The 26,324-nt window shown below is 42.7% G+C and overlaps 1 protein-coding gene across 1 annotated transcript in view; it reads left to right on the top strand.

The window, feature by feature from the left end:
• Mtmr10 (myotubularin related protein 10) overlaps positions 1–20,077 on the top strand; it is a 54,717-nt gene extending 34,640 nt beyond the window's left edge. Inside the window, exons 11-16 of the mRNA XM_052759989.1 lie at positions 517–586; positions 1,291–1,361; positions 6,434–6,603; positions 11,821–11,991; positions 16,374–16,556; positions 17,107–20,077. Coding sequence (XP_052615949.1) covers positions 517–586; positions 1,291–1,361; positions 6,434–6,603; positions 11,821–11,991; positions 16,374–16,556; positions 17,107–17,703 — 1,262 coding nt within the window. The 3' untranslated portion in view covers positions 17,704–20,077. The remainder of the gene's footprint in view (positions 1–516; positions 587–1,290; positions 1,362–6,433; positions 6,604–11,820; positions 11,992–16,373; positions 16,557–17,106) is intronic.
• Positions 20,078–26,324: the final 6,247 nt, after the last annotated feature.

The raw sequence follows: 26,324 nt of genomic DNA, 5'->3' as shown, positions 1-26,324 counted from the left end.
GGCTCTGTGCACACAGAGGGGGCACTGGCAGCTGTGAGCTGGAGAGGTGGGAGGATGGGACCTGGAGCAGCAATGCTGTAAAGTGACCCTAGTCTCGGCATCGCTTTCCGGGGAGCCAGGAGTCACCGGCTCTCAGGACACTGGGAGCTGTGCTTGCCAGGGCTTCCTTCAAAAGGCCAGAGGGGAGAAGACAGGACCTAGGGGAGTGTTTTCTTATAAAACTGGAACATGTCACCTTGGTACAGTGGTCATAGCTGTGACCCCAGCGTTTGAGAGGGTGAAGCAAGAGGGCCCAGAGTTTTGAGTCCAGTCTGGGCTTTGTGGAAGACACTGTCTTAAAAACAGTCAAGAACCAGAACATGTCTTCCTAAGTGTTTACTGAAGTAAACATGTGTCTGCCTCCTCAAAGCTAATTGTTAAACATGCGTCGGACATTGCTTAGCTCTTGTGTTGACTATGTAAGACTAAGCTTATGGAACTTAACGGCATTTTAATGGTGTTATGTGTGTATTTCAGAGCCTTTTGAAGAAACTGAGGAGAAATGGTTATCTTCACTGGAAAATACTCGGTGGTTAGAATATGTCAGGTGTGTTGACTTTTTAACTTTTTATTTTGAAATAATTATTAGCTCACATGAAGTAAAAGCTAGTACAGAGAGCCATGTGCCCTTCACCTAGCATCCCTCAGGGTAACTTCTTATCTAACTGGAGTGCAGCATCCAAAACAGATAATCAACTTTGCTATAATCTGTAGATCTCATTAGTACCTAGTATAGTTCCGCCTTCTCCCCAATCTTCCCCTAATCCATGCCCTCTGACAACCACTGCTTGAACGTTATGTAAACCAGCCTCTTTTTAAAATTTGTTAATGATTTATTTATTTATTTTATATGCATTGGAGTTTTGTCTGTGTGAGGGTGTCGGATCCTCTGGAACTGGAACTATAGACAGTTGTGAGCTTTCTTGTGGCTGCTGGGAATTGAACCCAGGTCCTCTGGAAGAGCCACCACTGCTCTTAACCACTGGGCCATCTCTCTAGCCCTCAGCCTCTTTTTTTAAAAATATACAATTGATGAATTTCCCTGTTATTATCCCCTAAAGAATCATTCCTATTAATACCAGAGAAATTCATAAAAGTTGAAAGTATGTGTATATGTTGCAGATGATGAGTTTTGCTTGATTTTAAACACTTAAAATATATTTATGCAGGTGGACAGGACATCTCAGCAGAGAGAGGCATGTATACATGGTAGAAGTTTGACATCTAACAGTGTTTTCCCTTTCCTTCCAGAGCTTTCCTTCAACACTCAGCAGAACTTGTGTACATACTAGAAAGCCAGCGTCTCTCTGTAGTCCTGCAAGGTAATTACAATAATCCTGGAACACCACCGCAGCCCTGGCGGCTCTTACGATAACGTAATTCAAGTCCATCTGAGCCATCTGCTCTTCCACAGCGCTGCTGTACCAGCAGGCCCACTGCCGAGTGTGACTGTCCTGTCTCGCTGGCACAGACACTGCTGGCAGAATAGAAAGGCAGACTCTCCCACTTAGACTCTCCCAGCCTTTTCTGGGAGGTGGGTCCATCCCTGACTGGACTGATACTTGATGCTAATTTGGGCAAGGTATCCTCTCTAATCTTGCTGTTTTTCTAATTCAGACAAATTCGTTTTAGCTTAAATGCTTACTGACTCATACTAAATTGTGACCCTAAGAAAATAATTTGAGATCAAGAATTCAGAAGAAATAGCCAATAATTTTCTTCTTTTTTTTTTAATTAAATTTTTTCATTTATTTTACATCCCGACCACAGTTTCCCATCCCTTCTCTTTAACAGTGAGTGTTCTCATCTTATTGGGATTGAGCCCCAGTTTCTCCGTGCACAAAAGGTTTTAGAAGTACTGAACCTGTTTCACTAACACTTTCAACATGTGACTTTTTAAACCATTAGTTGAGGTATGATGCGCATTGAGTATACTGATAACTTAGTAAATAGAGAGCCTAGGTTTTGTTTGTTATTGTGATCACACACATGCAATGTCACCCATGTGGAGATCGGAGGACAACCTCGAGTGTTGGCCCTTGCCTTTCACCTTGGACAGTTCTCCTCTTGTTCATTGCTGTGTAAGCAGGAGAGCTAGCCTGTAGGCTTCTGGTCCTCCTGTCTCTGACTCAGCTCCAAGCAGGGGTGCTCGGGGATTCTAGATGCTTGTACTACTTTACTGGCTTTTACTTGGGTTCCAATGACCTGGGTTTCAATTACTTGGGTTCCAGTGACCTGAATTCACATCACCAGGTCTATACAGCAAGATCTTTGCCCACTGAGCCATCTCTCCAGTCCCCAAGAGTCAAGTGTTAGAAAATTTTCATCACCCCAAAAGGGTATTTTGTGTGTGTGTGTGTGTGTGTGTGTGTGTGTGTGTGTGTGTGTGTGTAGATAGGAAGTTGAGACAGGGTCTTGCTATGCAGTCCTGGCTGGCTTGGAACTTGCTGTGTAGACCAGGCTGATATTAAACTCGTAGAGATCTGCCTATGTCTTAGCACCAACTCACTAGGCTACTTTCTGTCTCTATAGATATGCCTTTTCTAGATAGTTCATGTAATTGGAATCACACAGTATGTGGTCTTTTGTCTATGGCATCTTTCATTTACCATAGTGTTTATAAGGTTCATACATGTCATACGTATTTTTAAAAGTTGTATCCCATTGTTTGTAAATCAGTTTATCTATTTACCTGTTGTTGGACATTAGGTTGTTCCCATATGGGGGCTGTTACAGAGTGTGCTGCTGTGAATATTCACACAAGTGTTTTGGAAGACATGATTTTAAGTTGCTGGGAAAAGGGGACTTACTCAGTGTGACCACATCGGGAAGAGGGACAAAGAGACCCAGCGACCCTCAAGTCCATCTGACTGGGTCCTAATGTGAGATTAGAGTTAAGCAGAGGGCCAAGGATGTGCACATCTAAGCAGTCCTAGTTGGGGTGTGGTTCCATCCAGCACTGACCCATCACTGCCTGGGCTTCAGTCTCATCCTGTAAGGTGTCTGAAAAGTTACAACTGTGTGAAGTCTCTTCCTGTGAATCAAGCTCACCCTCTGATAGCACCTTTCCTTTTCCTAGCTTAAAATTCCTAGGGAAATTCCCATTTCCTTGGGGTCCTTTGTTTCAGTGGTCTGATAGTCAGATCGAGAGACACACACTTATCTCTTTAGAATATCTTCATTTCTGCCGGAGTAGTTACAGTTGGACCACATTTTCTTTCTCAGCACAGATTAGGATGCTGATTCATCTACATCCTTACCAGCACCATTGTCTATCTTATGATCACTCAGGAGCAGGTGAAGTGGTAGTAGTTCATTGTGGTTTTTGTTTACATTTCTCCAACACATTTCCTCTTTCCGTCGAGTTCTAAGACTTCTGTGTGTGTTCTGGGTACAAGCTCCTTTAATCCTACACAATTGGTATTTTCTCTTACTGTGTCCTGTCTGTCCATCTTCTTGTCTTTTGAAACACTAATTTAAAAGTTTTGAAGTATAACTTATCTATTTTTATAGATCATGTTTTTATATCATATTTAAGGACTATTTGCCTAACTGAAGGTCACAGGGACATTTCCCTGTGTTTTTTGTTTTATAGAACTTTTATAGGTTTAGCTCTTAGAATTTAGGTCTTCAGTCTATTTTGAATGAATTTGCGTGTGTACGTCTGTATGTGTGTGTGTGTGTGTGTGTGAGAGAGAGAGAGAGAGAGAGAGAGAGAGAGAGAGAGAGACAGAGACAGAGAGAGAGAGAGACAGAGAGAGAGACAGAGACAGAGAGAGAGAGAAGGTAAGAGGTTTAGATAGATAGATAGATAGATAGATAGATAGATAGATAGATAGATAGATAGATAGATAGATAGATAGATAGGGTTAAGAGACTGAATTATCTCTTTTGTATGTGGATATTAAATAGCCCCAGTACCATTTACTGAAAAGACTTTCATTTCTCCATTAAATTGCCTTGGTGCTTTATGAAAAATCACTCATAAATGCCAAAAGTTTATTTTTTCCTATTTTATTGCATTGAGCTTATGTCAATTTTTCACACTACTACACAGTGTCTTGAATGCTGTATTTCTTCAGTAAGCTTTAAAACTGAGACATTGAACTATACAGCTTGATCTTTGAAATTGTTCTGGCTATTCTCGGTTATTTATATTTCTTTGTAATTTCTAGGGTTCAAAACAAAAAGGTCCACTGGAATGTTTATATGAGTATGTTGAATCCATGGATCTGTTAGGGAGAAAGCCATCTGTATGGAATCGGCCAAACTGTGAAGTGAATGTCTCCCCATTATTCTGGTCTTCCTTCATTTGTCAGCAGTGATTACAGACTCTACAGTTTACACTGATGTATTAAATCTCTTGAGTACATTTAAGGCATTCTTAGATGTTTCTGTGGTTAGTGTTTTCTTAACTTCATTTCCAGGCTTATTGTATACTTGTTGTTATATATTGAGTTCTTGTGCTCTTACTCATTTATTCTAGTGGTTATTTTCTGGATTCCTTAATTTTTTCCTTGTGTTTGTGTGGTGTATGTATGTACATGTCCATGTGTATTCATGTGTGTTGAGGCGAGAGATCAACATGAGATGTTATTTTCATTCACTCTCTACCTCATCTTTTGACATAGTGTCTTTCATTGAACCTGGAGCTCTTAGATTTGGCTGGGCTGGTTAGCCAGTGAGCTTCAGGGATTCACCTCTTTCTACCTACCCAGCATTGGGCTTATAGGCTTTTCATGTGGGTGCTGTGGATCTGAACTCAAGTCCTCACGCTTGCATGACAAACATTTACCAACTGAACCATCTACCCTTCATCCTTGGTCTTTAATATACAAGGGTTACACCAACTGAACCATCTACCTTTATCCTTGGTCTTTAATATACAGGGGTTACACCAACTGACCCATCTACCCTTCATCCTTGGTCTTTAATATACAGGGATTACACCAACTGAGCCATCTGCCCTTCATCCTTGGTCTTTAATATACAGGGATTACACTGTTGACAACTACAGTTTTTAATCTTTTTGATGCTGTTGCTGTTTCTTTTTCTTGCCTAATTGTTTTGATTCAAGCCTCTTGTACAGTGTGCTGTAGAAGTATTGAGAGCAGACATCCTTGTCTCATTCCTAATTTTAGGGAAGAAGCATTCAGTCTTTTACTATTAAGGAGGATATTAGTTGTAGGGGTTTGGGAGATGCCTCTGATAAGGTTCCCATTGATTCCTAATTTGCTAAGAGTTTTTATTAGGAATAAATATAGAAGTATGTCAGAAGCTAGTTTGCCTCCAGATGATAATATTATTGACTTTTATTTTATTAATATGCTATCTTTACTTTGTCAAATGCTGAAGCAATCCTGCATTCCAGGGAATTATTCCTAAATTTTCATAGTAATTTGTTATATTAATATTTTATTAATGGCTATTACATCTAGAATTGCAAAGGCTATCAGTTAATAGTTTTTTTTTATCATTTTGCCTGGCTTTGATAGTAAGGTAATTCTAGACTCATTGAAAAGGAAATGGTTGAGTGGCAAGATGCACAACTGTGATATTAGCACTTGGGGTGCAGAGATAGGACCATTGGCACCCTTGGCTTCATTGCAAGTTTGAGGCCAGTATGGTCCATTGAGACCATGTCTTAAAAAGCAAAAATCTGGCCGGGCGGTGGTGGCGCACGCCTTTAATCCCAGCACTCGGGAGGCAGAGCCAGGCGGATCTCTGTGAGTTCGAGGCCAGTCTGGGCTACCAAGTGAGTTCCAGGAGAGGCGCAAAGCTACACAGAGAAACCCTGTCTCGAAAAACCAAAAAAAAAAAAGCAAAAATCTGAAAAGAAAAGGAAAATAGCTGTAAAGGACGGGAAGGAAATGCTTGCCAGCTTTTCATGTGATGGGGACAATTCCATTCCATTGCTCACTTCTGAGCCATTGCCATATGAAGTAAGATGCCTGTGGAAATATTGTGTTTTATTTAATATCCTTGACCAAACAGTAGTAGAATGTATTCTAGAAAGATGTTGTACCACAAACTATTGAGATGTAAGAAATGTGATCTATGAACTGCATTGGCAAATAGTGGCACCTGAAAGTCCATCCATAGTCAGTGCTTCAGTGAGTACTGACCTCTTCAGTGTAATGCAATGAATTAGGATAAACTAATGTAATTGGTTTTACTCACTGATGATTTGCTTTAATACTTCTTTTGGTTTATATAGATCTCCAATTAAAAACAGAACATGATATATAAAATTATCATATATGAGAGCTGCTGGAATCCACTAAAATTCTCCTACGTAGACTATCTTGAAGGCAATTTAAGTATATAATGTTGCATTATCTGACTTACAGTCAGGATTTCTCTTGGTCATCATTTTCTTTCCATTTTATTACAGAGGAGGAGGGGAGAGACTTGAGTTGTCTGGTAGCTTCCCTTGTTCAAGTGATGATGGATCCATATTTCAGGACAATTACTGGATTTCAGAGTCTGATTCAGAAGGAGTGGGTCATGGTAGGATATCAGTTCCTCGACAGATGCAACCACTTGAAGAGGTCAGAGAAAGAGGTAACCAGTCTTACTGCCTTACTAGACATTTTTTTAAGTGTGTGTGTGTGTGTGTGTGTGTGTGTGAGAGAGAGAGAGAGAGAGAGAGAGAGAGAGAGAGAGAGAGAGAGTCCCAGGTGACTCAGGTTTCTTCCAGGTTGAGAAAAACTAACCAGCACAAACAACAAATGCTCTTAATCACTGAGTCTTCACTATAGGGCCATTATAATATATTTTAAAACACTAAATGAACAGAAAAATGAGAAACTATTGAACGTTGCAGGACAGAAATGTCAAGTCTCAGAGAAAAGCAAACCCATCATAATGGCAGTGGAATTCTAAGCAGAAACCTGAAATCTTCTAGGCAGGCCTAAAATGATGTATTTTAAGTCCTGAAAGAAAGACAAAAGCAAACCCAAAACTACCAAGCTAGGTTATTGTTACCAGCAAAATTATGCTTCATAATCAAAGAAATAAAGACCCTAAGAAATAAAGATCATAAGCTAAAATTCATTAAGCAGTCCCTGAAGAGTACCGAATAGATAGAGTCCTCCACGTAGAGGAGGACGAGAAACACACCGGGAGACAAGTCTCACTAGAAGATCTGATAAGCAGATGGAGAGTGAATCAGGAATTACAGCAGATGACAGGAGTTAGTTCAGAGTTTTGAATAGTAACACCAAACCTTAAGGATTTCAAGTCACTAACTGAAAGAGGCAGACTGTCAAAAGTGTTGGATTGAAAAACAAGGCCCAAGTATTTGCTGCCTGCAATAAACATACCTCACTGGCAAAGATAAGATACAGTCTGAAAGTGAAAGGGTAGAAAAAGTTATTTCAAGCAAATGAAATCTTTAAGTAAACAGGAGTAGCTATATTCAAATCCAACAAAGCAGACTTCAGAATTAGTTAGAAGACGTAAGGTTATTCATTAATAAAGGGAACAATTCATCAAAATACTTAACAGTTATAAACATAGCTGCATCAGATGCTGGAAACATTGCTGGACATAAAGCTGACCCCAATACAACAATTATGGATAGCATCAATACACCTTTGTTACAGCATGAATATAACAATGCCCCTTGTGGGTTTGTGCGTTTGAACACTTGGTCCCTGGACGCGACAAGTTTTTTTGTTTGGTTGGCTTTTTATGGCACCTTTAGGAGGTGGATCTTCACTAGGGTAGGGCTTGTGGTTTATAAACTAAGCCTACCTCTCACCCTCCACTTCATGGTCCATGGGACAAGCCACTGCCAAGCTTCTGCTATGTGGGAAGAGCCATCCACCCCATGGCATCTTCCCCACCATAATGGATTTTATCCCTTCAAACCGCCACCCAAAATAAATCTCCCATGGGTTGCTTCTTATATTTGGTTACAGCAATGAGAAAACTAAGTAACAGAAATTTGGTAGCAGGAAGTGGAGCCATTGCTGGCATGAACCTGACAGTTTATAGGCCATTGGAACTGGCGTTCTGAAGGAACTTAGGAGGTTCAAAATAACGTAGCCCTAGAACTCCCTAAACGCAGTGTCATGGGCCATTCTAGTGTGAGTGGAAAGACAAGGAAAGTGTAGGAACATGGAGAGTGAAGACATGCTCAGAGGGTTTCTAAAGGGAACAAGGACTAGAAGCCGTTCATGTGCTAGTCTGTCAGTCTAGCTGTGCTCTGCTCAGGTCCAGAAAACATGAGTAAGGCAGAACTCGAGTCATGGGCTAATTGGTTTGGCAGAGTTGATTCCATACAGCAGACTATTCATGCTGCAGACTGGTCATTGTTGTTCACTTTGCTTACCCAGATTTGCAGTGAGGGCCGAAAGTGGAGCAGGGAGATATTAAAAGTGTACTTCTGGCAAGGGAAGGAGTGTGGATCTAGTTAAAGTTGTGCACAGAAATGGGCAACTTGATGAGGAGAAGAGCTTGAACCAGATTAAAGTTGGTGAGAGGCTCACTCAGAACGGCTGCGATTCTTAAAACGATTAGGGTCGTGAAGGAGAAACCTTGAACTGTAAAAAACAGTAAGAAAGGTGCTTGGGGGAAGGGCCTCACCTAATGCAAAGGTCTTCCTTCCAAAGGACAGAGCAAATGGCAGTCAGCAAAGTGCTTTCCTAGGTTCAGTGGCCAAGTGCTCAAAAGTGTGACCAAAATACCTGACTTACAGTGCTGCTCAAAGGGACTCAAACTACACCTTGAGCTGTTAGTGAACTTGGCGTTGCCCACGTGGTGAGAGTGTTAGAGGCATGCAGAATGCAAGAGTGGAGGTGAGCTATTACATGGAGGTTTGTGCCAATTGTTTGATAAACCCATTAGGTTTCCTGTGTGGACACCCAGGTGTGCTGTGCCCGAAGCTGTGAGGGTGAAACCTAAGGTGCTGTGGGGACTGAAGATATTGGAGATGCCAACAAGCTGCAGGAACTGGCCCAAGGGGGAGGCCATGTGTGTCAGAGGGACCAGAGTTGGAGGCAGGGCTATAAACTCCCATCTGAGCACAGGTGACCCAGCCAGGTGGAGAGCCACTGGTTTGGTGTTTACCCTGCTGGTTTTCAACCTTGCTTTGGTATTTTTGTTTTGTTTTTTGCTTTGTTCCATTCCTGTCTTTTGAGTGGGAATGTTTACCAGTCTATGTTGGAGGTAACTTATTCTCTAATTTTGTATGGGCTCACCAGTACAAGTTCACTGAGTCTCAGAAGAGACTGGGCTTTAAATTTTTGAATAATGTTAAAGCTGTGAGCCTAGGGGACTTAGGGAGCTGGACTAAATGCATTCTGCACTGAGCTGGCCATGAGCCTATGGGGACCATTGGCAGTGTGGTGGTTTGAATATGGATGTTTCCCATAGGCTCATATATTTGGACACTTGGTCCAGCTGTATAGCTGTTTTGGGAGGCTTTGGGATCTTTAGGTGGAGCCTCACTATAGGAAGTGACTTGCTAGTGCAGGGCTCTGTGAGTCATAGCCTGACACCACTTCCTATCTGTTCCCTGCTTCCTGATCCATGTACATGTGAGCTAGCAGCTGCCACAGCTGTCACAACTTATCTGCTACCACGCTTTCTCCACCGTGGACTAGACTCCTCCAATTCATAGTCATTCAGAAGATTAAAAACAAAACCAGCAGAATTAAACTGCATTACAGAACAAATATATTTAATAGACATCTACAGGGTATTCTACCTAACAGCTGCAGGATACACGTTTTTCTCAGCAGCCCATGGAACTTTTTCCAAAATAGATCCTATTTTAGGACATAGCCTTCTTAACAAATGAAAAAAAAGTAGAAGAAGCAATGCCAGCGGTACCGTGCTGCCTAACTTCAAATCATACTGTAGAGCAAAGGCAACAGAGCCAGCATTGGACTGCACAAAAGGACGTGAAGACCAATAGGAAAGAAAGAGTCCGCTAAGAGAGAAGTCCATGCAGTGGCAGCTACGTACTAAAAACATACATGGGAGAAAAGACAGTCTCTTTAATAAGTGGTTGCCAGGAAAACCAGATTATCCACATTTAGAAGACTGGAACTTGATTCCTTCCTCTGCCTGTAAAAAAAAAATCAATTCAAAATGAATCAAAGGCCTCATAATATGGGACTAGAGGAAAGCATACAGGAAGTTCAAGCATAGGCAAACAGTCAGTGCTGTGTAGATGAGGGGTAGAGGTAGCTCTTATGCAGAGCTGGCAGGAACATAAATTAGTGAAGCCCTCAGACTCAGTATGGAGCTGTGTCTTAGTTAGGGTTTCTATTGCTGTGAAGAGACACCATGACCACAGCAACTATTATAAATGAAAAGATTAAATTGGGGTGGCTCACTTACAGTTTCAGAGGTTTAGTCCATTCTCATCATGATGGGGAGCATGGCGGCATGCAGGCAGATTGGTGCTGGAGCTGAGAGTCCTACATCTTACAGGCTACAGGAAGTTGACTGACACACTGGGCGGTATCCTGAGCATATGAAACCTCAAAGCCCACCCCCACAGTGACACACTTCCTCCAGCAAGGCCATACCCACTCCAACAGAGCCACACCTCCTAATAGAGCCACTTCCTATGAGATTTTGGGGGCCAACTACATTCAAACTACCACAAGGTTCCTAAAAATCTAAAATAAACTACCTTATAACCCAGCTGTCCCACTCCTTGCCAGGAGGGTCAAAGGTTACATACAAAAGAGATACTGCCCATGTTCACTGTGAAGTCAGTTTAGGTGCCCATCATCCCAACTAAATGGTAAGAAAAATCCAGTGTATGTCTACAAGACATAGTACTGTACCATAAAAAGGGAGGGACTGTGGGGCAACTGGAGGTCATGACGGGATAACATGTTTTCTCTATGTGAGGAGCAGAACCACCAGGGAATAGGAGTATAAGTGTAAGAGGGCAGATGGTAACAGTCACCATATGCATGTATGGAAATGGCATTATGCAATCCCCCTGTTGTATAGAATTAAATGCTAAGAGTGTCCTAGCTGACTAAAATCATCTTTGGAATTTTCACATTTCCTGAACATAGGCTGTAGCAGTTAGGAACCCAGATTTTGAGAGGTAACACCTGTGTGGCTCCCTGGGCTCCCTGTTCAGCTTCAGAAGGCCCTGCAATACTTCCGAGGCCAGGCAGCCAGGCTGGCTCGTCCAGTGTTGGTTCAGAAAGCACTGTTGACTAGGGGTAGTTCATGCAAATGAGCGGCCAGCAGCTGCTTCCCGGGGCACTCCATCTAGGGCTGATGCCAGTTTCGTGAACGTGCTGGTCAACCAGAAGTTACGAGGTTTGGCTGATGGCTTTGTGTTGCTCTGTAGACCCACTTGCAGCATGTTTAAACACGTCCACAGTCATTCAGGGCAGCATACTCATTTTTTTCTGTTACTCCACTTGCTAATCAAGAAGAGTTACGTTTTGTTTTGTTTTATTTTTTGAAACAGAGTTTCTCTGTGTAGCACTGGCTGACCTGGAATTCCCTTTGTAGACCAGGCTGTCCTCAAACTCAGAGATCCACCTGCCCCTGCCTCCTGAGTGCTGGGATTAAAGGTGTGTGCCACCACCTCCCAGCACTTTTTTTTTTTAGTTAAATGTATGTCTTGACATAGATAGGTCTATCTGTTCACATGGCCTCAGCTCAGCCCAGCCAAGTGTTTGAGGGTTAGATGTTTTCATGTTATCCTCTTCAGTTCCAATAATAAATGTAGGAATACATGTGCCAACCAGAGGGAAGCATCAAATAACCTCTTTGTCTGTCTGTGTTTGCCAGTCTCCTTTATTCTTGCTGTTCTTGGACACCACGTGGCAGCTGTTAGAGCAATATCCAGCAGCCTTCGAATTCTCCGAGACATACTTAGCAGTGCTGTGTGATAGTACCCGGATCTCACTGTTTGGCACCTTCCTGTTCAATTCTCCTCATCAGCGGGTGAAGCAAAGCACCGTAAGTGACATGCTACTATTTGTATGTATGTGCATGTGCATTTTGTATGTAGTATGTAGGTATGCATGTCCTCAGGTGTGTGCAGGTGTATGTGAATGTGAAGGCCTGAAGTTGATGTCTGGTGTCTTCCTCAATGCTTTCCACTCTGTTTTCTTGAGGCAAGTCTTTTACAGAACCTGGAGCTGCCAGTTCTGGCTTTTCGAGCTAGCCAACTTAGCCCAGGAGTTGTGCATGTCTCCTGAGTTTTGGGATCACAGGTTGCCGCCATACCTGCCCTGCTTTTCCATTAACTCTGGCTCTAAGCTCGCACAGCCAGTGCTTTATGCCATCTCTCCAGTGTCCCCCTGCCCCCCATTTTTACAACTTTGAAATATGACTGAAGTACAGTTAACTGCATGTTTAAAATATGTGACTTAAAATTAACCTTTCAGAATAATTTCAGAATGCATTAAGAAATCTAATTTTATTTTCATTTTGTATTCCTGTGTAAATTGCTTGTAAATAAATATGTCTAAGGACATCGATTATTTTAACCACCACTAAATATACTTTTGGATATTTTTGGTGGATCATCAAACACGGGGCCTTATGCATGCTACTGAGTTACAGCCCTAGCTCAACACCTCCCCTCTGCCATCTTCTGTTTTTTCTTCCAAATTTGAGACGCTGTCTGTCAGTTACTTAGACGGGCCTTGACCTGGCAATCCCTAAGTCTCAGCTTCCTGCATGCTGAGCTCACAGTACTGAGCCGGCTGAGCTCACAGTACTGAGCCGGCTGGGCTCACAGTACTGAGCCGGCTGGGCTCACAGTACTGAGCCGGCTGGGCTCACAGTACTGAGCCAGCCACCTCTCTTGTGCTTTTCCGTTACTCCTTGTACATCTGAGTTGTTGATCAATAACTGAAGACATTTATTTTCTGATAAGTCAGTAGAATAAAAGTTGTATTTCAACTGTTTCTTAAGGAGTCATGGAACAGGAAGTTTAGACACAAAGGTAGACTGAAGTTCTCTGCAGACACTATTACCATGTATACTCTCAGAGTCCCTCATGTCACATGGCAGCCACTGGATGGGATTGCTTCCGTGGTGACAGTCGATAGAGCTGGAGGAAGACGACTGAGGACTAAGAGTCTTGAGCCGGCTTGCGACCAGCCCCTCCCCACCACTGGTGTGACCCTTCTTGCTTTGCCTCCCCCCACATGAACCCACAGTGGGAAGAGCCCAGCAATGCTGCAGTGACGGTGGAGGGAAGCCAGAGGGGAGCCTCTGTAGGCTTGAGGGATCATCCACTCTGGCCTTCAGCTTCAGCTCTGAGCCCCAGTCTAGGTAATGTGGCCTCAGAGCACGAGTTCTTAATTCTGTCCCAGTCTAGAAAATGCAAGGCCTGTGGTTCTCTCAGAAATAGGCTTGTAAACTCAGCCCCATATCTGCAAAGTGGTTCCATCATGTAACAGTAGTGCCTTTGACAATGGAGTACTGACCAGCAGTAAAAAACAGTGACATCATGAAATTTGCAGGCAAATGGATGGAACTAGAAAAAATCATTCTGAGTGAGGTAACCCAGACCCAGAAAGCCAAACATGGTATGTACTCACTCATAAGTGGATACTGGCTGTAAAATAAAGGACAAGCAGGCTATAGTCCACAGCCCCAGAGAGGCTAGGTAACAAGGAGGGCCCAAGGGAGGGAATGCATGGATCTCCCTGGGAAGGGGAAAGAGAAGAGATCTCCTGGTAAACTGGGGGTAGGAGGTGGGGGAATGGGGGGATGGGAACACGAGGGATGGGGTTGGGCGGGTTGGGGGCGGGATGGAGGTAGAGAGTAATGAGAAAGATGTCTTGATAGGAAGGCTGTTTTGGGGTTAGGGAGAAACCTGGTACCAGGGAAATTCCCAGGAACCCACAAGGATGACCCCAGCTAAGACTCCTAGCAGTAGTGGAGAGGGTACCTGAACTGGCCTCCTGTAATCAGATTAGTGACTACCCTAATTGTCATCAGAGAGCCTTCATCCAGTAACTGATGGAAGCAGATGCAGAGACCCACAGCCAAGCCCTGGGCTGAGCTCCAGGAGTCCAGCTGAAGAGAGGGAGGAGGGATTGTACAAGCAAGGGGTGGGGGTCAAGATCATGATGGAGGAACCCACAGAGACAGCTGACCTGAGCTCGGGGGGGAGCTCGTGGACTCTGGACCAACAGCTAGGGACCCTGTATGGAACTGACCTCTGCATGTGTGTGACAGTTGTGTAGCTTGGTCTGTTTGTAGGGCTTCTAGCAGTGGGATCAGGACCTGTCCCTGGCACTTGAACTGGCTTTTAGCAGGGATGCTTCACCCAGCCTTGATGCAGGGGGAGGAGCTTGGTTCTTCCTCAATTGATGTGCCATGCATGCTTTGTTTACTCCCATGGGAGACCCACCGCTTTCTTAATGGAGATGGAGGAGGAGTGGATGGGGGGGGGTAGATGGGAGGTGGGGGGAGGGAACGGGAGGAGAGAAGGGAGGGAAAACTGTGGTCAGTATATAAAATAAATGAAAAAATTTAATTAAAAACTAAACAAAAAGTGGTGCCTTTGGTCTCATTGTGTATAGTGACATTACCAACTGTGACACATGCATGTGTCTAGGTATGAGAGGCAAAAAACCCTAGTCAGGCTGCTTTTGGCTGGGAGTGAGGAGCATCCTAGAAAAGAATACCAGACCTTGATTGATTAGGGAGAGACCAGTGTTGGAGCCCAGTTTTAGGTTTCCTATTGGCTTTACCCAGCAGGTCCGCATAGAGGCTGATTGGACCACGGGCCTGAGTGCAGGTGTCTGAGATGGTCTGCACTTGGCTGTGCTGTGGGGAGGTCTTTTGTTCCACCCCTTGGCATTCCTTTAAATACCCTAGGGCAGAGACAGCTGAGGCCCGATGGATTAGGATCCAGGCCCTCTCAAGGCTATCCTGTATTTTATATCTTTTTCTCTCCCTTCTATTCTTCTAATATTTCCTGCTGCTTCTACTCAAGTACTCTGGGGAAATGTGGGGGTGAGGGATCCCGGCCTCCCCCCTTCCCCCCCGCCCCCGCAGACCAGTATCAAGAGGAGAGGAGGCAGGCCTTGTCTCACATGAGAGTCCTCAACACAGAGGCAGTAAGATTGCTCAGCATTGCTGCTTGGTGAACTCAGGACTCAAGAGAAACTCATGTTTCTGTGTTAAACAGTGTTTTACATTGATCAATTTTTTTAAATATATATATATATTTTAAGATTTATTTATTTATTATGTATACAGCATGTATGACTGCAGGCCAGAAAAAGGCACCAGATCTCGTTACAGGTGGTTGTGAGCCTCCATGTGGTTGCTGGGAATTGAACTCAGGACCTCTGGAAGAGCAATCAGTGCTCTTAACCTCTGAGCCATCTCTCCAGCCCCACATTGATCAATTTGAGAAGGAAATTTTGTGTGATTTATTCTCTGTTTTTCTACAAAGATTTAACAGTACCTAATGTAAAACTGAAGCCCAGAGGCTCCCAAGGTATAAAATAAATGGCTTCCCAGTTCCACAGCTGTAATCTTACCCCCTTATGATTTGTGTGCCTGCCTTACTGGGAACTCACCCTTCCTGGGCTTTTCTTGCCTCCCTCAGCCATCCCCACCTTCCCCCTTCACTGACTCATGCACAGGTCCGTCTACTGTGCACACACACGTGTACACACACACAGCTTAACCATTTCTCAGTGATTACAAACTTCCCCTGCCTGTAATGCAGTTATATAACCTGATTGCTCTACATTTTTTTCGGAACATTTCTACTTTGCCTTTTTTTCTAATTTCAAGCAAATTCCTGGCCTTTTAAAATACGAAGTTTGTAAAAGATTCCAAGTTACCAAATAGACAATAAGAGCCAGTCATACTTCTTCCCACCTATTTCTTCCAGGGAGCTGGCTTGTCAGATGAGGGTCCTTGTTCTACGTCACTAGGGTGACTGCTTGGTTTTCAGAAGGCCTGGGGGTCACCTTCCAGGGGAGCCCATCTCTGTCCTGTGCTAGGACACGTGTCACACACTTGTTGGTTGTTCCGTGTGCTGCTGTGGGGACCTCGGTCACTGTGTCTGTAAGCCTAAAGTAGGGAGGTCAGCAGCAGTCTAAGGTTTGCACGACCCGTTTAGTGATAACATTTTTTTCAGTTAGCACCTTCATTGCCCAGAGTGCAAAGCTTCCTTTGTCCAAAGGCTGGGAACATGATGAACAGGCAGCGTGCTTCTCTCGCTTACATCCATCATCATTTTCAGGGTAGAGTTGTTGCTCCCATGAGGGCTGAGTGCTCTAGTGACAAAATCTCCAGAGGGTAGAGGCGCGAGAAAAGGCAGGGTGTGTATCTTCTCACATGTGTGCTTTGCTTTACAGGAGTTTGCTATCAGCAAAAATATTCAACTGGGTGATGAAAAGGGTTTGAAATTCCCCTCGGTCTGGGACTGGGCTCTTCAGTTCACAGCAAAGGATCGGACCCTTTTCCACAACCCCTTCTACATTGGCAAGAGCACTCCTTGTGTACAGAATGGCTCCAGGAAGTCTCTTAAGCGCTCTAAGGTAAACTGCAGACAGCAGCCCATTAGCAGTGGAGACCCCATCCCCATGCTGGTGCAGTACCACGTGGCTTTAGACATGGTGTCTTTACAAGTGATAGAAACAGGCCCTTTGCCAGGAGACAGCTAGTGCCGATTTTGAGAGGCCTTCCCATTTTAACCGATGTGATAATAGCTTGACTTTTTTATAGTCACCATAAGAGATGGCAGATGGCAGATCTGGGCCTGACTTTTTGTTAGCCTGCCCATTCTTTCTAGAAATGGGCTAGTATAGATTCTTTTCCTACCTCCACAGTCTTATGAGCATGCACTAAAGCAAATGGTACTTGATTTCCTTCTACTCTCCTGACATGGTAATAACCTTGGAGAGTCGATCCAAAAAGCTAGTTCCAGAGAAGAAGACCAGCATAAGCCCACAGGGAAAGGAAGACCATGTCCTTCAAGGCTGAACCCCTCCTGACATCTGTCAATCCTAGCTGGTTACATTGCACCACTAGTTCTTTGGAAAAGTGGGTGTTCCAGTAGAGTAATGCCAAGATCTGTCTTCTGTGCAGAAAAGTTACAGCTCCACACTGAGAGGAATGCCGTCATGTTTAAAGAATGGAGTCATCAGTGACCAAGAATTGCTTCCGAGGAGAAACTCACTAATACTGAAACTGAAGCCAGACCCACTTCAGCACACTGACAGCCAGAACAGTGGAGTGGAACAGTATTTTAAAGAGTGGTTTTCCAGACCAGCCAACCTACATGGCATCATCCTCCCACGTCTCTCCGGAACACACATAAAACTGTGGAAACTGTGCTACTTCCGCTGGGTCCCTGAGGCACAGATCAACCTTGGGGGCTCCATCATGGCCTTCCACAAGCTCTCTCTCCTGGCTGATGAGGTGGACATGCTAGGCAGGATGCTGAGGCAGCATCGGAGCGGCCCTCTGGAAGCTTGCTATGCAGAATTGGACCAGAGCAGGATGTACTTCAGAGCCACAGGTCCACACGACACTCTGGGGACACCAGAGTATCTCTCCTCTTCATTTCCATTTTCTCCTGTAGGAAATCTATGTAGACGTAGCATCTTAGGGACACCATTAAGCAAATTTTTAAGTGGGGCCAAAATATGGTTATCTACTGAGACACTAGCAAATGAAGACTAAACCGAGGTATTTTCTGAACATACTGCAAGAAGCTGTACATTTTCCCTTTGAACTGAAATTGCTAATCTAGGTGTTTAAAACATCGTTTTATATGTAAGAAGTTTGCACTAATATTTAAAACGCGCTTAATCATGCTGCCTCCAAGTATTCTAAGGGCAGTGTGACCTCTGGTTTTGTCCTCTGTCCTTTGGGTCTGGCCCATTTGGGTCACTTGCAGCACACACTCCTCACCTTCACACCTGCGATCACAGTAGGTTTCTCTGCTATGTGAATTTCATCAACATCTGTTTTCCTACCACCTATTAGAGGTTATCTGATAGTCGGATTACAACCCAAAGAAGGTGGATAGGGAAGTCATAAATTAGTTTTTAATGCATTTCCGGTCAGCTGATAAAACTCCCAGCAGGCCTCAGTTGGCATCCATATATGTTTCTCTGAACTTAGCTAATGAGGGTTTGTGTTCCAGGTAAGACTTTATTATTTTAGTTCACCTCATTTAGGACCTTAGATCACTGTGTTTCAAAATCACAAATTTGCTTTAATTCCATACAACTAAGTTTTAAAAAATGCACTATAACTTTAAAGCATTCACTGTAGCTAATTAAACCTAGAAGTGCCTTTGACATTAAGAGTAACAAAGAAGCTAGAATAACAGAGGGAAGTATAATCCCACTGTTTAAAGTTAGGGCATTTAGACCCTACTGTGTATCGGGAATAGCTTCTTGCCAACAAGCCTCACCAATAGCCAGTAGTTCTCAGAGCCACAGTTTTGTCCCTCAGGAAGTCACCCTGCAGTCTATGGGGTACAACCCTTAAAGGCTCTTTAGGCAGCAGGTGCACAGCTCCAACTGTGGCTGAGGGTGCCCAGTCCATGGACAGGAGCATGCCACACTCTCACCACGGGCTGCTGGGAGTGCTCTGGCCTCCCATGATCACGTGAGCTGACATGCTGACACAGGCCAGCATTCCTCCTTAGAAATAACTGCTGGGGGACACATGCACAGACTAGAAGACTTCCCCAACTATTGCCATTTTAATACAGAGATGCTCCCCTTCTGGCTTTGGGGGGCAATGCCAAGAGGCTGAGAAGCCCTTGTTCCAAACCATGCTAAGAACCTGGCCAGCTTTACAGGGCCAAGTTCAGAAGCTCCCAAGTGTTGATGTGTGGAGGGCTTCTTTTCCCCGTTTAAAGGTGACTATTTCCTAATGGACAATGGCAGTGTCTTAAACCACCACCTTTGATTTCAAACTACTTTATAGTAAAGTGCTGATTTATTTGGTTTTCTAAAACAGAATTTCTCAAGATAGGTTGGCCTGTGTATGTGCTGCTTAGCCAGTTCTACTTTTTTACCTTTTCCAACTGTTTAATAATGTCTGCATTTAAAGAGCACATGTTCTTACAAGACAGCTTAATGAGTTCTGCTCTTATGGCTGAACCTAATGTTTCCACCCATCTGTTGTTGACTTCTGGAAATAGCATTATCAGCAGTGAGGATGCTCCAGTCCCTTGCTGCAGAGCAGCCCTGGGCCTGAGACATGACCACGCCACCACTGGAGCCTGATAGTAATTCCCCCATTTTCATTAAGCTGCTTTGCTACTTCTGTAAATTGTTCTAAATTAATTTGGGGGTTGACAATTTATTTCTTTGTAATTTTCATCCCTCACATTTACTTCAATTCCTTTAAGAACTTAGTTTTTGTTAACTTACAAAGAGGTCAGGTACTATTAACACTACTTTATGATGGAAATTGCATATTTTTGTATGATAATCAATTGTAAATGTTTTTATATTTACACTGGGTGGTTGTTATATCATGATTATTGTGCCACAGCTTATTGTGCGTAAAATTTGTAAAACAGCTCCAAAGTCCTAGTGTGGCCTGTGGGGCAGCTGCTTGGCACCTGCTAGCCAATGACACTGTGGTGGCCGACGAGGTAAGCATGGCTGCATGCAGCATACCAAAGAGCTCGATGCCACTGTCTCAGAGGCCCTGTGGGCAGAGCCTGTGCTGGTGGTGCCCTGCAAAGGCCGTGACACTGGACATTCTAGTACTAATCCTAAAGGTGGAGTGTCTTACTGTTGTTTTATGATGGGAACCAATTCCAAAACCAAAAATGCCTAACTCTATTTAAGGAAAGGAAATTAATTTGTACTGACAGGAGATAAAAACGGTTCAACTCATTTTTCAACAAGATCTTGCTGTAGCAGTAACCTCAAGCACTTAAAACTTGGTGTTGAGACAAAACTAAAACCTTTGTGCCTAAACACAACTGATGAGCTGAAGCAGGATGAGCAGGTTGCCCGGATACTGCTCAACAGAAAGGATGTAAAGGGAATTCTGACTGCTCAATAAAATTTCCATTGAAACTGTTTGTAGTCATCACCTGTATGAAACAATCCATAAGACCATAGCGACTGGTGTTGGGGGTGGGGCTTCGGCTCCCACCTGTACTTGTGTATCCTTCATTCATCTCTTTTGAATACCCTCTAAGATGGGCTGGAGAAACAACTTTCACATCAGTTCAGAACTGGCTGTAGTTAGGCCACATGGGTATCAATGCTCTAACACTGGGGAATTCTGTTTCCCTGGTCCCTGGAGTCTGGGAGCCCACATTGAGTCCTGAGCCTGCTGTAGAGTTAAGTCACCTCCTTCTAGGTCCCTTCTCTAACCTGAGACTCTTTCAAGCAGTAGTAGTGAGCAGCCCTGTTACAATTACAATGTATAAAATTAACCCGACCTAGCCAATGGGGATGTTCCTAAAAAGGATGTACAAATGCGTTGACATTGGTCCTGCCTTTGTTAATCTAGCCTCAGGTGCTTACAGAGATATGAGAAGTTAGTGGCATGGTTTTATTTTATAATCATGTTTTATTAACAAGGAGTTTTCCAAAAGTCATTCTGGCCAGGGAAGCAGGTAGCCTAAGTGAAGCTCTTCTAAATCCAATCCCTCAGTCTCACCCCCAGCTCTGTAACAGACCACTCACTGTAGACTCCTCTTCCTTTCTGCCCATCTCCAATAGATCACCTAGACCTTCTCTTCTGACCTTTCTTCCCCCTACTCGTCCCATAGTCCAAGCCCCAAACAAGAGCAGGCACTCCCTGGGAACCCACAGGCCACTCTGCCCAGGGAACCAGGTGACCTAACTGTACCTCTTCACCTCACCATCCTGACCTCTAATGCCAGCACCCTGTCTCATTCCTAACTCTGTAGCTAACCACCCACTGTGGCCTCTCCCTCCTCTCTGTCCCCATCTCCATTGGATCACACAGACCTTCCCCAACCTTCCTACTCTTCCTGTTATCCCAGCCAGGAACTCCAGCAGGCATTCCCTGGGAACCTGCCAGCCAGGAACTCTAGCAGGCATTCCCCGGGTACCTGCTCACCAAGCCTGCTAGAGAAGCAAGTAGGCCAGCGAAGCAGGCAAGTGAGCTTTAGATCTCTCTCCATCCTCTCCTCCAAATCCAACCCCTCAGTCTCATCCCTAGCTGTGTAGCAAACTACCTGTTATGGCCTTTCTTCACTCTGCCCCTATTCCCAGAGGACTATGTAGAACTTGGTGGAACACCTGCTTTTCCCTCCTGTGGACCACCACCCCTAGAATATCCCCATTTCTAAATGTTAGCTCTCTATACCTAGAAACACATTTTAACTGGAACTCCCAGTGGCCACACCTAGCAGAATCCCCAAAGTCCCTACCAGGAGGCACATAGTCACCACACCATCCTGAGAATCCCAGAGGGCAACAGAAACCAAGGAACAAAACATCCACTCAACAAAGACAAGACCAGGTATCAACACAGAATTATAATCATTGCAAACTCAGATGCCTAGACACCAGTTACTGCCAGGACAATACGTCTTTACTAGAGCCCAGAAACCCTATCACAGTAGGCCCTGAGAATTTTAACATAGCTGAAAAACAAGACAAAGACCTTAAAACAGCCTTTATGAATATGTTAGAGGTTCTCAAAGAGGAATAAGTTTCTTTAAGAAATCTATGTAAACACAAACAATGGAAGGAAACCATTCAAGACCTAAACACAGAAATAGAATCAATGAAGAAAATCCAAACTGAGGGATATCTGGAAATGAAAAATTCAGGAACTCAAACAGGAACCTCAAGCAAATCTCACCAACAGACGAGATGGAAGAGAGAATCTAAGGCATTGAAACCATCATAAAAGAAATGGATACCTTGGTCAAAGAAAATGTTAAATCTGAAAAACATCCTGGTACAAAACACCCAGGAAATCTGGGACACTATGAAAAGACCAAATCTATGAATAATGGGAATAGAAGAAGGGGAAGAAAAGGTCAAAGGCACAGAAGATATTTTTGACAAAATCAGAAGAAAATTTCCCCAACCTAAAGAAGGAGATGACTGACTATTAAGGTACACAAGGCATACAGAATGTCAAATAGAATGGACCAGAAAAAAAATCCCCTTGGTACATAATAAAACACTAAATGTACAGAACAAAGAAAGAATATTAAAAGCTGAATGGGAAAGAGACCAAGTAACAAATAATGGCAGACCTATTAGAATAACACCTGATTCTAAAAGCCAGAAGGTCCCAGACAGACATTCTATAAACTCTAATAAGAGACCACAGGTGCTAGTCCAGACTACTATACCCAACAAAACTTTCAGTCACAATAGATGGAGAAAATGAGACATTCCATGATAAAACCAAATTTAAACAATGTCTCTACAAATCCAGCCCTACAAAGCCCTAGAAGAAAAAAAATTCAGTCTAAAGAGGTTAACTACGCCCAGGAAAACGCAAGGAATAAATAATCCCAGACTAGCAAATCAAAGAGGGGAAACACACACACACACACACCACCACCACCACCACCACCACCACCACCACCACAACCACAACAACAACAACAAAATAATGGGAATCAGCAAACATTGCTCATTGATATCTCTCAACATCAATAAATACGACAGACTGACAATGGAGGCAAAAACAGGACCCATTCCTCTGCATTCAAGAAACATCTTAATACCAAGGACAGATATCACCTCAGGATAAAAGGATGGAAAAAGATATTCCAAGCAAACAGACCTAAGAAGCAAACTAGTATAACCATTTTAATATCTGGCAAAACAGACTTCAAAACTAATCAGAAGAGATAGGGGAAAACACTTCATAGTGATCAAAGGAAATATCTACCAGGAAGACATTACAATCCTTAACATCTATGTACTAATACAACGGCACTCAAGTTCATAAAGGAAACACTACTATAGCCTAAATCACATTGACCCTCACACACTAATAGTGGGAGACTTCAATACTTCACTCTTGCCAATAGACAGGTCATCCAGACAAAAATTAAACAAAGAAATGGAGCTAACAGATGTTATAAACCAAATGGACCTAACAGATATTTACAGAACATTTTACCCAAAACACAGAAGAATATATATTCTTCTCAGCACTCATAGAACTTTCGCCAAAACTGACCACATACTCGAACATAAAGCAAGTCTCAATAGATACAAGAAAATTGAAGTTACACCCTGCATCCTACCTGACCACCACGGATTTAAGCTGGTTATCAATAACAACAGAAAGCTTACAAACTCATGGAAACTGAATAACTCACTACTGAATAAAAAATGGGTCAAGACAGAAATTAAGAAAGGCTTTCTAAAAAGGAATGAAAATTAATACACAAAATACCCAAACTTATGGGACACAATGAAGTCAGTTCTAAGACACTAAGTGTCTACACAAAAAATCAGAGATCTCCTACTAATAACCGACACTCTAGAGCAAAAAGAAGCAAACACCCAAGAGGAGTAGATGACATGAAATCATCAAACTGAGGGCTAGAATCAATAAAATAGAAACAAAGAGAACAATACAGAGAATCAATGAAACTTGGTTCTTTGAGAAAAACCAACAAGATGGACAAACCCTTACCCAAACTAACTAAAAGACTGAGAAAGAATATCCAAATTAACAAAATCAGAAACAAAAAGAGGGACATAACAGTAGATACTCCAGGAAATCCAGAGACTCCTTGTGGTGGTTTGAATAGGTATGGCCCCATAGACTCATGTGGTTGAGTGTTGGCCCACAGGGAGTGGCATTATTAGGAGGTGTGGCCTTGGAGGAAGTGTGCCACTGTGGAGGCGGGCTTATATACTCTAGCTATGGCCAGTGTGGAACTCAGAGTCCTTTTGCTGCCTGTGAATCAAGATGTAGAACAGTCATCTCCTTTTGCAGCACGTCTGGCTGTCTGCATGCCACCAAGTCCTGTCATGATGATAATGGACTAAACCTCTGAAACACTAACCCAGCTCCAATCAAATGTTTTCCTTTAAAAGAGTTGTCATGGTCATGGTGTCTCTTCACAGCAATAGAAATCCTAACTAAGACACTCATAAAGACATACTTTAAAAACCTGTAGTCTACCAAATTGGACAAATCTAAAATAAATTATAATTTTCTCAATAGGTACTACCTACCAAACTTAAATCAAGAACAGATAAACAATTTAAATAGACCTTTAGCCCCTGGTGAAATGGTAGCAGTCATTAAAAGTTTCCCAAACAAACTAACAAACAAACAAACAGAAAAGCCCAGAGCCACATGGTTTTAGCACAGAATTCCACCAGACTCTCAAAGAAGAGTTATGTCAATTATTCCACAGACCAGAAACAGAAGGAATATCACCCAATTCATTTTATGAGGCCACAGTTACTCCGATATCCAAACTACATGAAGACTTAACAAAGAGAATTAAAGACCACTTTTTCTTATGAACATAGATGCTAAAATTCTCAGTAAAGTACTTGCAAACTTAATCCAAGAACACATAAAAAAGATCATCCACCATGATCAAGAAGGCTTCATCCTAGAGATTCAGGGATGGTTCAACATAAATTGATAAATATAATCCACCATATAAACAAACTGAAAGACAAAAACTACATGATCATCTCATTAGAAGCAGTAAAGCCTTTAACAAAATCCAACACCCTTCATGATAAAAAGAACTGGAGAGGGCTGGAGAGATGGCTCAGAGGTTAAGAACACTGGCTGCTCTTCCAGAGGTCCTGAGTTCAATTCCCAGCAACTACATGGTGGCTCACAACCATCTGTAATGAGATCTGGTGCCCTCTTCTGGCATGCAGGCATACATGCACACAGAACATTGTATACATAATAAATAACTCTTAAAAAATAAAATAAAACAAAACAAAAACAAACAAACAAAAGAACTGGAGAGATTAGGAATACAAGGGACATACTTCCACATAATAAAGGCAGTTTACAATAAGCCCATACCAACATCAACTTCAATGGAGAGAAACTTAAAGTAAATAATTCCACTAAAATCAGAAATGAGACAAGGTTGTCCACTCTCTCCACACCTATTCAGTACAGTGCTTAAAGTCTTAGCTAGAGCAATAAGACAACTAAAAGAGATCAAGAGGATACAAATTGGAAAAGAAGAAGTCAAAGCATCTTTATGTGCAGATGATAGTATACTTAAACGACCCTAAAAATTCCACCAGGAAACTCCTACAAATGAAAAACACTTTCTGGAAAGTAGCTGGCTACAAAGTTAACTCAAATCAGTAGCCCTCCTATATACAAATGGCAAACAGACTGAAAAAGCAATCAGGGAATAACACCTTACACAATAGCCTCAAATAATATAAAATACCTTGGTGTAACTCTAACCAAACAAATGAAAGACTTGTATGATAAAAAGTTTAAGATAAAAAAAGAAACTGAAGATATCAGAAGATGAAAAGATCTACCATGCTTATGAATCAATAGGATTAATACAGTATAAATGGCCATCCTACCAAAAGTTATCTACAGATTCAATGCAATCACCATCAAAATTCCAACACAATTCTTCACAGGTCTTGATTGACAATTTTCAGCCTCATATGGAAAACACACACACACACACACACACACACACACACACACACACACACACACACACACACACACACAAACCCAGGATAGCTAAAACAATCCTGAATAATAAAAGAATTGCTGACAGTATCACCATCTCCAACCTCAAATTGTACTGCAGAGCTAGAGTACTAAAAACAGCATGGTATTGGCACAAAAAAAGATACATTGGACAACAAAACAACAGAACTGAGACCCAAACATAAATCCACACACCCATGGATACCTGATTTTTGATAAAGAAGCCAGAAAAACACAGTGGAAAAAAGACAGCATCTTCCACAAATGGTGCCATTCAAATTGGATGGTTGCATGTAGAAGAATCCAAATAGATCCATACTTAACACCTCCACAGAAAACTCAACTCCAAGTGGATCAAAGACCTCGACGTAAAACCAGATACACTGAACCTGACAGAAGAGAAATTGGGGAATAGCCTTGAACACATTGGCACAGGAAAAGACTTTATGAATACAAACAACACTGTTAGCACAGGCACTAAGACAAACAATAAATGGGACCGATTTTATTTCATTTCTTATATATTTCATTTAACCTAATGTCCTTCAGGTTTATCTATGTTGTTGTAAACAATAATATTGCCTTATTTTTTCAAGTCAGAATAAGTATCCCATTATGATAAATAAAATAAACAAGAAATA

This window comes from Peromyscus californicus, unplaced genomic scaffold, assembly GCF_007827085.1.
Source record: "Peromyscus californicus insignis strain IS unplaced genomic scaffold, ASM782708v3 Scaffold_4__1_contigs__length_199733344, whole genome shotgun sequence".
NCBI lineage: Eukaryota > Metazoa > Chordata > Mammalia > Rodentia > Cricetidae > Peromyscus > Peromyscus californicus.
Note: the sequence above shows the minus strand (reverse complement) of the source record. Positions and strands in the feature narration are given on the sequence as shown.